The sequence below is a fragment of the Elaeis guineensis genome, chromosome 8, assembly GCF_000442705.2.
Source record: "Elaeis guineensis isolate ETL-2024a chromosome 8, EG11, whole genome shotgun sequence".
In the NCBI taxonomy this organism is placed as follows: domain Eukaryota; kingdom Viridiplantae; phylum Streptophyta; class Magnoliopsida; order Arecales; family Arecaceae; genus Elaeis; species Elaeis guineensis.
The window spans coordinates 27,201,207-27,215,062 of NC_026000.2; the positions used below are offsets into that span (position 1 = coordinate 27,201,207).

A 13,856-nucleotide genomic window follows, 5' to 3' on the forward strand; every position below is an offset into this window, starting at 1 on the left:
CATAAAAAAAATTTCATTTCATTAACAAATATTCTATTTTAACACCCATAAATCACCATCGTTAAGCATTACAAAATACCAAAATAAAGTACAAAACAACACATCCCCGAGCTAACCCTGGTTCTTCAACAACAGCAGACCAATAACCAACCAAGAGATCAAAATAATTTTTCCATACATCTTCTTTTTGACATGCCAGCGTCCGATATGTTTCAGAATCTCATCTATTTTCTCTTTAAATCGATTTATCACCACCTTCTCATGTGGCAGATTTCAGCATCAAACCATTCAAAATAATCACATGAAACAGTCCTTGCCTATCAAAAATAAAGAAATAGTCAAAAAAAGGAGAAAAATTAGCTGAAAAAGCAAAAAAAAAAGGAGAAAAATCAGCTGGAGTTAGAGAAAGATAACTCATACCCCAAATCGTGAGCAACCAAAGAACCTTCGACCTGAATTTTTCTTTGTCCAAGAGGTCTTCATTTGAGCACGATGCCTATAAAAACAAAACCATTCAAAATAATCATATGAAACAGCCTTTACCCATCAAAAATAAAGAAATAGTCAAAAAAAAGGAGAAAATCAGCTGGAAAAGCAAAAAAAAGAGAAAAATTAGTTGGAGTTAGGGAAAGACAACTCATACCTCAAATTGTGGGCAACCAAAGAATCTTCGACCTGAATTTCTCTGTCCAAGAGGTCTTCATTTGAGCACGATGCCCATAAAAGCAAAACTTTTCACCGTCATTATTCAAAGTCCTACATTGGAAGGAGCCGTTGGACCCAACTGTTGATGAGCTTCTATTCATGGAGAACACATTTGACGGATGGCTATCGTAGCAGGTGAAAAATTGAGAAAATTGTGGGAACTAGGGTTTCAAGAAGATGAATTGCAAAAAATGGCCAGTCGAAAGGGATTTGGGGAGGTAGGGTTTTCAGTCAAAAGTGATTTGGGGAGGTAGGGTTTTCAGTCAAAAGGATCCAGAAACATAATATAATATAATTTATTTTATTTTATTTTATGATCCGAAATAAGGATTCTTGGTTGCATAAAAGTTTGGGCGACACTCGGCGAAGGCCGTGATCCGCGGCAAAATCTCCGTCCTCCGTCCCCCGGCCTTCGACCTCTCCTCCCTGCGGCCGCCCCCACCGAGTGCCCCCCTCCCCTCCTCTACGGCGGCCGCGAGGGCGGATCCGGCGCCTATTCGCCCTCCTCAGGACCATCCTCATCTCGTCAGGACTGTCCTCTTCGGGCCCGATCACGGCGTCGCGCCCCCCGCCACCCCCGACCGCTCCTCGCCCCTCCCAAGATCTCCGTAGATTAGATATAGATACCCGCCGCTCCAAGCCTCCCACCCGATTCCAGTTGGGGTTTTTTCTCAGCGAGCTGTGGCGATGCGAGTTGGTCGCTTAAGGTTTTGATACGGGTAGGGTAAATTTTTCGGGTACCCTACCCGTTGCCATCCCTACCTTTATGCCCTCTCCTCCCCTCATCCCAAAGAAGAACCTCTCCCAAATCCACAAGTGCTTCCCAATATCTTGGAGCAAATCCCTGCACTCCCCACCATCAGCAACACCATCAGAGAAAGAGAGAGACGAATTAAAACCACCACCCTCTCCCGCAGCTCCCCTCATGGACTCCATCAGCTCCCTATCCGCCCATGGCCGCCTCTCCGAGGCCTTCGCCGCCTTCTCCCTCCTCCTTCGCCTCCATTCCTCATCCCCATGCCTCCTGGTCCGCCCCCTCACCTCCCTTCTCTCCTGCTCCACCGCCCGGAGAGCCCTTCCCCAGGGCCAGCAGCTCCATGCCCTCGTCCTCTCGCTCGGCCTCTCCGACAACCCTTACTTGGTTTTCAAGCTCACATCCTTGTATTCCGCCTTCGACCTCCTCGCTGACGCCCACGCGGTGGTCGAAGGAGCGATAAAAATGCAAACTTTGCCGTGGAATCTGCTTCTTTCCGCCTATGTGCGCAATGGGTGTTGGGAAGATGCGATTTTGGCGTACAAACAGATGGTTGAGAGGGGTGTGAGGGTCGATAAGTTCACCTACTCGGCTGTTCTGAAGGCTTGTGGTGAAATGAGGGAGTTGGAATTAGGGAGGGAGATACATAGAAGGATAGATGGCAGCGGTTTGGAATGGGATTTGTATGTTTGGAATGCTTTGGTTGCGCTGTATGTCAAATGTGGAGCGTTGGAGGTTGCAAGGAAAGTGTTTGATGGAATGGCTGAGAGGGATGTTGTTACTTGGAACTCCATGATTTCAGGGTATGCATCAAAGGGAATGTGGGAGGAGGCTTTTCAATTACTGGAGCGGATGCCGGAGACATCAGAAGTGAACACTGTGACTTGGAATACTATCATTGCGGGGAATCTGCAAATGAGTAATTTTATGGAAGTGCTTAGATTGATATCCCAGATGAGGATAAGGGGGTCAGCTATAGATTATGTAACTTTGGTTATTGGTTTGAAGGCTTGCTCTAGACTGGGGTCTGTGAGGGTGGGGAAGGAGATTCATGGATTGGCCATTCGCTTCCATTGTGAAAAGCTTGAGAATGTCAAGAATGCTTTGATCACAATGTATTCTAGATGTAAGAACACAGGTAATGCTTATATTTTGTTCCGAACAAGTGCAACTCAGAGTTTAATTACTTGGAATGCCATGATGGCAGGATTTGTGCATATTGACCAAGCTGAGGAAGCTTGTTTACTTTTTCAAGAAATGATTGGTTGTAGGATATGGCCAAACTATGTTACAGTCACAATTGTCCTTTCTCTCTGTGCCCGTGTCGCAAACCTCCGGCACGGGCGAGAACTCCACTGTTATGTTACAAAACTGGGGTTTGAGGGCTACCAGTCGTTATGGAACTCTCTAGTTGACATGTACTCAAAGTCTGGAAGGATGGTAGCAGCCCAAAGAGTATTTGATTTTATGAAAGGCCATGATAAAATCTCCTACACTTCATTGATTGCAGGTTATGGATTGCAAGGAAAGGGAATCACTTCTTTGAAGCTTTTCAATGAGATGATTGACTGTGGAATTGAACCAGACCACATAACGATGGTGGCCGTCCTCTCAGCTTGCAGCCACTCTGGACTTGTAACCCAAGGACAAATGATCTTTGGCAGGATGGTTGGCTTATATGGTATTGTAGCGCAAGTGGAGCATTACTCTTGCATGGTTGATCTATATGGACGTGCAGGCCTATTAAGGAAGGCAGAAAAGATAATTGATCAAATGCCACTCCAGCCAAGTGCCGCCATGCTGGCTACGCTTGTTGAGGCATGTCGGCTACATGGGAACATAGAGATCGGGGAAAGGGCTGCAAAGAAGCTCTTGGAGATGAAGTCTGATAATCCCAGCCACTATGTTTTGATTGCTAATATGTATGCATCTGCCAGGTGTTGGCATGAGTTAGCTAAGGTCAGGATACTGATGAGGGATATGGGCATTCAGAAAGCTCCAAGTTGTTCATGGCTGGATTTGGGGAATAACTTATATCCTTTCCAGGTAGATAGTACCTCAATGCAGCAGGTAAATAGTATCAGTTTCTTGTTGTGGGGGTTGGCTGATCAAATGAGGGATGCTGGATACTTTGGTAACGAGGAGATATGGTTTGCTGAAGCAATTGGGTAATAGATAGAGTGGGAACAGTGACCAAAATATTATGAAATTTATGTCTGTTTGATAAGATTTTTGAATGTCCAAGTTGCATAATTCATGCTGTCAAATGGTGGCTCTTTGCGCACAAAGGATCCTAGGAAATAAACTTATCGTTTTGAAGATAGTGATATGAACCTTTATGAGGAGCAAGGTGTTGGAGTAGAGGATGGACATGGCTGGAGCTACTGAAAAATAGTTGTTGAGGAACTTCATTGCCGCCTTTTGCTGTTGACCAAATGAAATTTTTGCAGTTTTGAAGGTGGATTCTGGACTGTTCTTATTTGGACTGGTTGTAGTTGTTCATTTTGTAAGGCAAGAATTTTTACTGCAGCAGTAACAAGAGATGTGCTGAGTTGGAATTCTTCATTTACGTCCAGGATTATGATGAAAATGATCCAAAAACACAAGGGGGACTGGATCTTACAAGAGTGACAACTAGAGAACTGATCTCGTGGGTACCTAATTATTGTTGCCTGTCAATTCCACACTGTGGAGCTCTTCTTTTTACAAGATAATGTTTGTCTGTGATATATTCTATAGATTTCCTTATTTGTCTTGCATATTGCTTTTCGATGTTTTAATTTTTTAAGAAACTTGTCTTAGCTGAAAGAAAAACTTTACCACGGTATTTTTAACGAGTGTAAAATAAAGGCTCAGTTTAATAAGTCAATCCATATTCGTTGAAGTCATTTATAAGCAATAAATTATATTATTTTTTAATAAAAAGGCCAAAAAAGTTCTAGAACTTAGTTTTGAAGGTTTTATAAAAGAATAAGAATAAACTAGAAGACCGCTAAGGTTTGATATTTGTCCTGACTATATATTTAAATTAATTTACAAAGACTTAAGTATACTGATTGAAGGAAGGTGTGGAAAGTAATAGGGGTTAAAAATAATATTTATATGAGAGTAAAGAAGCCTAAGGATGTGTTAAAAAGGATCAACTAGCAAATTAGAAAACTAAAGGAGTTATACATCAACTATGAAAACTGTAGCACTAAAAGATTTTACTTTATAAAACAGAATTGCACCATGAAAGTAGAGAAGAAATTCTTGTTTTAATTGGATATACATGTCTGGATATAGAGAGATGGCCAGCCTATTGCATATTGACTTGACTAGTTGGTTACCACAAAAATGGGTTTTCCTAAAGGTTTAAATATTAATCCTACTATGAAGAAAAATACCTTTGATCAGTCACTTTAGGTGGTGAACACTGTGTTTCCTAATAAGAGTTTCCTTCGAGGACTATCAAACAGATAAAAATGGACAGGGAAATAATCATTGAATTCTGATGTACCTATCTTAGCATGGTCAGTCACAAATCTTCCCTCAAGTGTCCTTTCTAGTTTGAACTCATTACAGTCAACCATATAAAAAAGTTATGATGGTTACTGGTTACCATAGTTCCTCTCTAGAATCTCCTCTTTTGAATTTTCGAAGAAGAAAAAGAAAATGCGAGAAGATATTTGGCCAGCTAACAAGTGAATTAGGATACTCGAAGCCGTAGAAAGAGGTGTCTCTCCTTTCTGGTGCGTCCTTGCAAAAAAAAAAAAAAAAATGAAAGGAAATTCTCAGACCTTTCAGCTTTTTTATTGATATGGGAATTAAGGATCCTCCAATGTGGGCTAAATTGTGAAATAAGGAGACCGCTCCCTTCTTCACCCCAGTCTTCTTTCATTTCCTTTTGCTCCTCTCTCCTCTCATAGATCATAGTTCTTCTGCCTTTTTCACTTAGGAAATAGTCCCGCTAATAATCTGGGAACACCTCTAATGAGTAATTATTTTGTAATGTCACAACTTTTGAACAAAACAATCATGACACAGCCCTTGCCTTTCCCAGCACAACAATTTGCTACTCAGCTGAGATCATGTCTTGTCACCAAAAGTTTCTTTAAATCCTGTATAATATAACAATTCAGTGCACCTCCATGCATACACATTTTTTCGCTCTTGTTTGATCTCCAAAAGATATCATAATATCATATATTTTATTAAGAATACAACACCCCCATCCACCAAGCAGTTTTTCTGCCCTTGTTTGAACTCCATAAGATATTAGGACATCATATGTTTTGTTAAGAATATAACATCTCCACCCACCTCACATTCTTGACTCTTTTTGTTAAATTCTCTTAATCTGAAAAACAAGGTTCTGTTCCTTGCAATTTAATTCTTGTTTGTGATCCACATCATGGTTGCCTTTGTGTGTATCTCTGATGGATCTTGCTGTGTCATTAGCATGGGATTCCTGTGTTTAATTTAGCTGTTTCGTGTTCATTGGTGAACTTTTCTGTAAGAAACATGTGGTCAGGATGTTTTGATACCAAATATGATCTAGTAGCATATTTAATGCCTTGCTCTTGTAATTCATGCTGTTTTCTTTTTTCCTTTCTTTCTTTTTTTGGTCAGCAAATACGGGCTGGAGGACAATACAGTGGACTTCATTGGTCACGCATTGGCTCTTCATAGAGATGATCGCTATCTAGATGAACCTGCCCTTGGTACTGTAAAAAGGATGAAAGTAAGGCTTGTTGCTAAGTGCATACATGCTTTTTGATTGGTCAAAAATTTGAATTTTTGTGTTTTCTGATTCATGAAGATGACATTATATTTATTTGCGCACGCTCCCCAGTTTGTTTAATGGATATAAAGCTTACCCAGTATAATCAACCTGCTAAGCACGTAATTGTCTAGAAAGAGCTTCAAGAGGGACAAGAAATTGAACTGATGAAATCATATCTCCCAACTCTTAGTCCATTGCAATCAAGCATCATCCATGTTACCTGATTACAGTCTTTACAGAAAACTATTTAAGTTGCAGATACCCTCTTTATTTTGTGGTATATAGGTGAAAATTATAAAGCTTAGTCCTCTGAGTTTCTTAGTAGGAAAATAAGTTGTTTAACTTTTGGACATTTCAAGACACTAAAGTAGCAAAGGGAGGGAATCCGTTTGTTGCATATCATAGTTAATGACCTGGCATTGTTATTAAGAATGCTGTAACTTTCACTCATACAACATAACTTTTTTTTTTTTTTTTTTTTTTATATTTGTCAACATGGTTTTTTATGAGAGTGGAGAACTGGGATGAAATGTAACTACTAGTGTATGATGCGTGAAACACAAACATTTTTCTTGTGCTTCCTTCATATAAATCTTCGTTCTTTGCATGAGAATCTGCATGGATCATCTATGCAATTACCCTATAGTGCAGTTTCTCTCATAGTTGGTTGCTTTCCGAGGATATATTTTAGCTTTATGCCCTAATCTGAATAGTTCTTAACCCCATTAGTTGCTTCTTAAGTTTCAGGCTTTGAATATGAAATCTGTTACCATCTTATCTTCTATTCTCCTGGTTGTTCCTTAGATGTACATTGGTGATTTCTGTTTTCCCTTAGAGAAAAAAAAGCACAGGACACCCTTGTCTTCAAACCAGTTGATTTAGCAAAAATATGCACCATATTGGACTCAAGTAAGCTGCCAAATACCTGCTATCAGTTCATCATGACCCTTTGTTCATGTTCATATGCTCTTTGTAGGAATCGAGCTTCTTGTGTCTAATCAGAGAATAACTTTTAGTTCTCTGCAAAACTGAATTAAATCTCTTGCCAAAGCCATTATTTCTGGGATAAAATTGTTGCTAATATTGTTGGCTGGTATTTGTGATAGCTTTATGCAGAATCTCTAGCTCGTTTTCAAGGAGGGTCACCATATATCTATCCTCTATATGGATTAGGAGAGCTACCATATGTTGGTCATTTCCATTTTGTGACTGCGTTATAATTTTTATAATATCTCATCTGCTTAATTTGAGGTGTTTGCTGCACTTACAGGCTTTTGCATGCCTTAGTGCTGTTTATGGTGGAACATTCATGCTAAATAAACCAGAGTGCAAGTTGCTTGAATGCTACTATACATGCTTATCATGTTTTTTTTTAATGATTTAAGAAAGTATAGATGCAGTTTTAAATGATCATACAAATATTTTGGAACGATACTGAATTGTGCTGTTTAATGAAGATTTTTTTTGATAGATTGCATTAAAATCACTCTTGCCAGGTTGAATTTGATGTTGAAGGAAAAGTTTGTGGTGTGACATCAGAAGGGGAAACTGCTAAGTGCAAGAAGGTCGTACGTGACCCTTCCTACTTACCAAATAAGGTAAATGTCCATATTTTCTCATAAACTCTATCTGATGGTATCTTAGAATGTATATTGTCTGTGATTTATTGAGGATGTTGGTATATTTTCATTATTCTGGACAATATATGCCACTATATGAGTTGATCAGTGACATATGCATTTCAGAACATCGTATTGTACCAGAACTAATGATAGATTAGTTAGAGTTTTGAAGATAAATGACCACTCACTAAAACTAAAAGACTTTCACTTGTTAGCCACAGGTTAGGAAGGTTGGAAAGGTTGCAAGGGCGATAACTATTATGAGCCATCCCATCCCAAATACCGATGACTCTCATTCAGTGCAGGTTATTCTGCGACAGAAGCAACTAGGACGCAAGTCGGACATGTCAGTCTTCTTCCTTGAAGCACCAAACAGTTTCATGTCTTATTTATTGAATTCTTCATGATATTTGTTTACTCTTTCTGCAACACCTGTCTTGGTCTGTGATTTGCATTTCATATGGTTTTATAGGTATCTCTTCTGTTGTTCTTATTCACACAATGTTGCCCCAAAAGGGAAGTTCATTGCATTTGTCTCATCAGAAGCTGAGACTGATCGTCCGGAGATAGAACTAAAGCCAGGAATTGATCTTCTTGGGCCAGTAGATGAGCTATTTTTTGATAGTTATGTCAGTTTCGAACCTGTCAATGAACCATCTCTGGATAATTGCTTCATCTCAACAGTATCTCTTGATGATGCATAATTAGATGTTCTAGCTTCAAGTTGCAGAAATCCACTGACAAGTGCACTATTTGCAGAGTTATGATGCTATGACACATTTTGAGTCAACTGTCATGGATGTGCTTCATATGTATCGCATGATCACCAGAAAGGTAATGACTTGGCCTCATGTTTATGCCCTATTTTCTCTGCAATCCTTTTCCTTGCAGAATAATGCTCTGAAGCCAAGCCAAGCATGGCCAGATACATATAAATACTTGTCACACTATTGGCTCCTTAGATTTTATTCTCTACGCAACTGTCTTCACACTTGTGAAAACATGCACACAAATTTCCCTATAATCCTTCTTTTCCATACAGAATAATGCTTTGAAGCCAAGCGAAGCATGGTACACACATATAAATACTTAGTGCACCATTGGCTCCTGATGTTTCATTCTCTAAGCAACTGTCTGTACAATTGTCATGAGTCAAATCTTGGAAGGTAATGCGGATTGTCTTCAAGATATATTGCTACTAATTAAATTGTCAGTAACGTTGATTACTGTGTTTGGTACATATAAGTAATGTGAAATCAAATTCTCAAAATATTCCTAAGTCAAGTCTATTAAAGATTCTCATTAAGTTTGCTTACAGGTTTCATGTGATTTTTTTGAGGGGTAATTTTGTCCAAAATTTTTATTGCAACATTGCCAAAAAAGTGGTAATCTGGATAGCCACCCCTCCCTAAGGCTATCTAGATTGCATCATGGGGGGCAATATAGATTGCCAAGACAATTTGGATTGCCACCAAAAAGTATACCAAACACAGCAATCCAATGAGCTAAATTGCTCGCCAGATTGCTAGCTACCAAACACAACCTTAGGCTTCATTTGTAGTCTTGAGTCTCCCTCCAAAGTTGACTGTTTCTTTCTTTATTGTTTTTTAATGCATTGATCATGGTTAAAACAGAGTGACCTTAGCTACAAACCTCTATGAGCATGACCTAAAGAGAGATCAAATTGAATACAAAAGCTGTAGTGTGCATCCTTTCCATGACCTCCAAAGTCTAATATTTCTGCCAGTCTAGTTCTCATATGTATGCCCCTTCTGCTTTAAAAGAATATATCCTACACATTTAGCTTTTCTTAAATATCAATACGGGTGCAGCACAAAAATTGCGAGTTCAGGTGAGAACCACAGATACTAATGCTTTCTCTCATATGATTACAGGCATACACCTTGCATGCGTGGCATGTGGCTAGGACCATAGTCTTCCATGGGCTAGAATTCTCATTTGCTGCTATATATATATATTCTTGGATTTCCTTGCATCCGAGTTTCAGCGAAGCTTCACTCAAGAATTTTTACAAAGATAACGATGATACTAGAATTATGACAATAAATAATTTCCTTAAAAACTACACACATTCTTAAGATTCACATTTGTCTCTTACAAATTATGCATAAATAGTGAATACTGCACTTTTGAAGATCCTTTATGTTGTCTAGAACACCATCTCAATACATATCATAGACCAGAGTTTAATCCATGCCAAATGTGGATAAAACTAGTTAAATTTGTCTTCTAAACTTACACAGTGCCTATAACAATTAATGGACCGTTTTGAGACCATAGGTGAAATCTTACTGAAAAGATTTCAAGGCAAAGAATCCATCACATAGTAAGTCCTTCTCTTATATACTGCTTTTTGAGTTTGTTTTGTCAGGACATCATTGGACAAAACAATAAAAAAATGTTCTAAATCACCAGCTACATTGCAGTTTTGTCATAAAATGATTCCCAAAGAACATCAAAACAGGAGAAGTTGGTGGAAGACATCCCGTAGGAGCCAGCAGGTAGAGAGGAGGAACCTAAAAAATTTCTCATCTGAACTTAGAAGGTTATAAATTTATGATACAGAAAATATAAAGAATTCCTCTTCAATCCTCGTCTTTGAGAAATTCTTCTGGGAGTTCCAATTACATCTTGGTCTTTCTCTCTCTCTCCCTCTCCCTCCAACTTTAATCCTTAGTTTGATGGTTTCCTCGTCTAACCACAAGTCCAGATTGCCAACATATCTGGCATCTCTCATTTACTCAGTCAAAGGCCTTCAGAATCTCATACATGTCAGGAGCAAGCGGGTTTGATCTATCACCCACCACAAATGGATGGAATCCATTCCCTTGCTTAGCCCATGCCTGTTCAGGAACCTTGCTAATGGCCAGTTCCTCATTAGTATCTTACAGCACCCAGCAGCTGCATCTTAGCAATCAAAACATAGTGCCCAACATTCTTTGTCCTCATTTCTGGCAGCTTCCTGTTACATGCATGTTCTAGAAGTCAATTGGACTGACACATGTAATCTTTCTAAGGCATAATTTATAATATTGACTTATTAATGAAATAAAATTCGGATTATTTATCCATTCTATTGTGTAATGTGTCTATGAATCATCCAATGAATTAACAAGATGATGACACATATTCTCAAAAATTGAGAATTTGAGGCATGTATCATTGGTTGTTGATTCATAAACTGCTCCTGACTGTAGGAGCATCACGGGGATGGTGATCGATCCAGATAGGTTGGTGCACGGATCGCTTTTTTATGGGTAGATGAGTCTCGAATCTACAACGTGGGGATACTGAGTGAGAGTGCAGGCGCTTGTTAGGGAACAAGGATGCTGAGCGTGACCAACACGAATAGTCACTTGGATATCTATCTTTTCATCGTGACATAACTCGATGTTACAGTAGTGTGAATAGTTCTTCGATCTGTGGTATCTCGGCTATTCACAATGAGATTGCTGCAGTTTGATTACATCATAACTCGGTCTCCTAGTTATATGGAGCTTTGAGGTGTATGTTGGTTGCAGTAGGTTCATTGTAGGAATAGGGTGTGCACCTGTATGGGATCAATTGATCCTGGTAGTTAGGAAGAAGTCCTATGAGGATCATGAAACTAAGTTCGGAAGTCCATGGCCATAGCAAGTGTGAATGATGGAAAGAAGTTTCTATGAGGATTCACTAAGAATTCAGATTGATTGAATCTTACGTATGACAAGATTAGATTGACGAGTTATCCATGATTTTAGTCTTGTCGGGACTCATGATAGAAGAATCGGATCACACGGCAACTGCACCTAGAGGTTCATCTATTCAGTTCTGCTGGATTGCCACTACATACTGCTAGGTGTCACTGGTTGATCATAGGACCAATTGAAAATTATTTTGATGATCAATAATTCTCGAATTAGCTAAATTGAAAGGAGTTCCAATCCATTAAAGAGAGTTTCAATGATATTGTTGATGAAGATCACAATATATTTTATTACCAGATAAAATTGAACTTATGGGGTCATACAACAAGGGATTTGATCTAGGATCGTACAATTGGGATCATGTGGTTCCAATTGGTTTGGATTTGAAAAATCCTATTGGGTTTAGGAAAACTATGCTAGCACATGGTAAACCCAAATCCTCTTTAGACTTGAATCTCTATGAGATGGGGATTAGACCAAGTCAATTGCAAGCAATATAGGCAGTCAAGAATTGGTTTTCTATCATTACTTAAGTTGAGAGAAATTAAGTTTGAACCCAATTGGATAGGGTCCATGGGGCGCCAACTGTTGGCGCCCCCCCTTAGTCCTACTGCGACAAGGAATAGGAAGAGGAGGATGGGGCGCATGCCCCTTCAGGGTTTGGTGTCAAAGAGAGCAAGTGGAGGCGCCCCAAGAGTTTTAATTAAAGTTGATTTTGGATTTTTTATGAGATAAGAATTTGATTTAATCAATTTCTAAACCAAGTAGGATTTCGTTTTGCCTATAAAAGGGCCTTGAGATGAGATCTCTTAGCCCTAAGCAATCCAAGCCAAGCCTCCACGCCTCCTCTTTCTCTTGAGCTCTCCACACCTTCTCCCTCTCCTCTCTTCATCACGCCCAAGAGTTGGGCGTCCTTGGTCTCCACGCCCAAGGGTTGGGCGCTTTCTTCCTTCTACGCATAAGGTACGAAATGCTGATTTGAGTGGAGTTCTCTCATCTTCTTCTTTCTTTTTTGAAGATTGCTTGCTAGTTTCTTGGTGAAGAAACAAAGAGGAGCATTCCTAGATCTGTCCCATGGATACCTGTTGAGGTCAGACGTTTGTGCGGCTCAAAAAGGAATCAGAAAGGGATATCCACAATCATCAAATTGCGGTGTATATCTATCTGTGCAAAGACGAAGATGAGATCTTCATGCTTATGTTTTATAAATTTATTTACTGTATATAGATCTTAAAAACATGATAGGGATGATTTAATGAGATGAGATCTAGAAGATGCATGTTAGATTAAATCATTTTTGCTGCGTATATAAAATTTTTATTGTTCTAGTATGCATGCTGCCTTAGATTTTTCTTCAATTGATATCAGAGCCAGATTGCATGATCGATCATGTTCTTAGATCTGAAATTCAGATTAGATCTGAATTATTTTGCTTATGATTCGATCTCTGTTTCAGGTTAGATTTGAAAATTCATCAATTGTATGTGAAGTTTAGATGAGATCTGAATCTTATGTTTTTAATTAAGCATGATTGTTAGATTAGATCTACTTTTCTGTTTTATTTGAATTTGATTTTTTGTGCTATGATCTAAAATTTAAATGAGATCTAAAATATTAGATCAGAAATTTTAATGAAAAATCAGAAAATATAATTGATAAACATAGGGTTAATCAAGGATCATCTTGAAGTAAGATTGTCCTGGTATAAAAATTGTTTATGCTGAAAGATTGTCCTAGGATGATAAGAGATGAAATCTTAATCACATATCTAAAATTTAGACTGGATTTAAGATTTTAGATTAGAGATCTAATTGATAAGTAAATTGGATTAGTTTAAGTTCATCCTGACATAATCCTGGCATAAAGTCGTTTATGTTGAAAGGTTGTCTTAAGATGATAAGTGATCAAACCCTTTAATCAAAGTCATCTTTTGAGAAAAGAAAAGACTTAATTATATTATGAGATAATCATAATGTGGTTCATTGATACAAGTGGTGATCAAATCGAGTCACTACGATCCTTGGTGTAGTGTTGTATCATGAATTCACCTAGATGGTTGCAACAGGTAAGTAGTGGTGAGGAACCAAAAGCCGTAGTCAATTTGGAAGAGGTTGACCTATTGGTGTTTAAGACAAGTGCTTTGAAAGGTGGTTACTTAATTAGGACCGTTGCACCAGTAGCGGAGAGCCTCCCACCGATCTTCATTTACCTGACCAATTTAGTTGATCAATTCTGATTTGGGGTGCTTAAGGTTGAGTTCACCAAAATTGCGTTGCACCATGAGTTTGGTCTTGATGAGCCAA

The 13,856-nt window shown here is 38.8% G+C and overlaps 1 protein-coding gene across 3 annotated transcripts; it reads left to right on the forward strand.

The window, feature by feature from the left end:
* The first annotated feature begins 1,048 nt into the window (after positions 1 to 1,048).
* On the forward strand, positions 1,049 to 6,106 carry LOC105049791 (pentatricopeptide repeat-containing protein At1g71490). Of its 3 annotated transcripts, none has more exons than XM_019852408.3 (3): positions 1,049 to 3,917; positions 3,993 to 4,109; positions 6,071 to 6,106. In XM_019852408.3, exon 1 carries the CDS (start codon positions 1,472 to 1,474, stop codon positions 3,629 to 3,631), a length of 2,160 nt encoding a protein of 719 aa, XP_019707967.1. In that variant the 5' UTR covers positions 1,049 to 1,471; the 3' UTR covers positions 3,632 to 3,917; positions 3,993 to 4,109; positions 6,071 to 6,106. The 3 variants fall into 3 exon arrangements, with proteins under 3 accessions (XP_019707967.1, XP_019707968.1, XP_073098539.1); XM_019852409.3 differs by having other exon boundaries at positions 4,036 to 4,109; XM_073242438.1 differs by having other exon boundaries at positions 1,049 to 4,109.
* Positions 6,107 to 13,856: the final 7,750 nt, after the last annotated feature.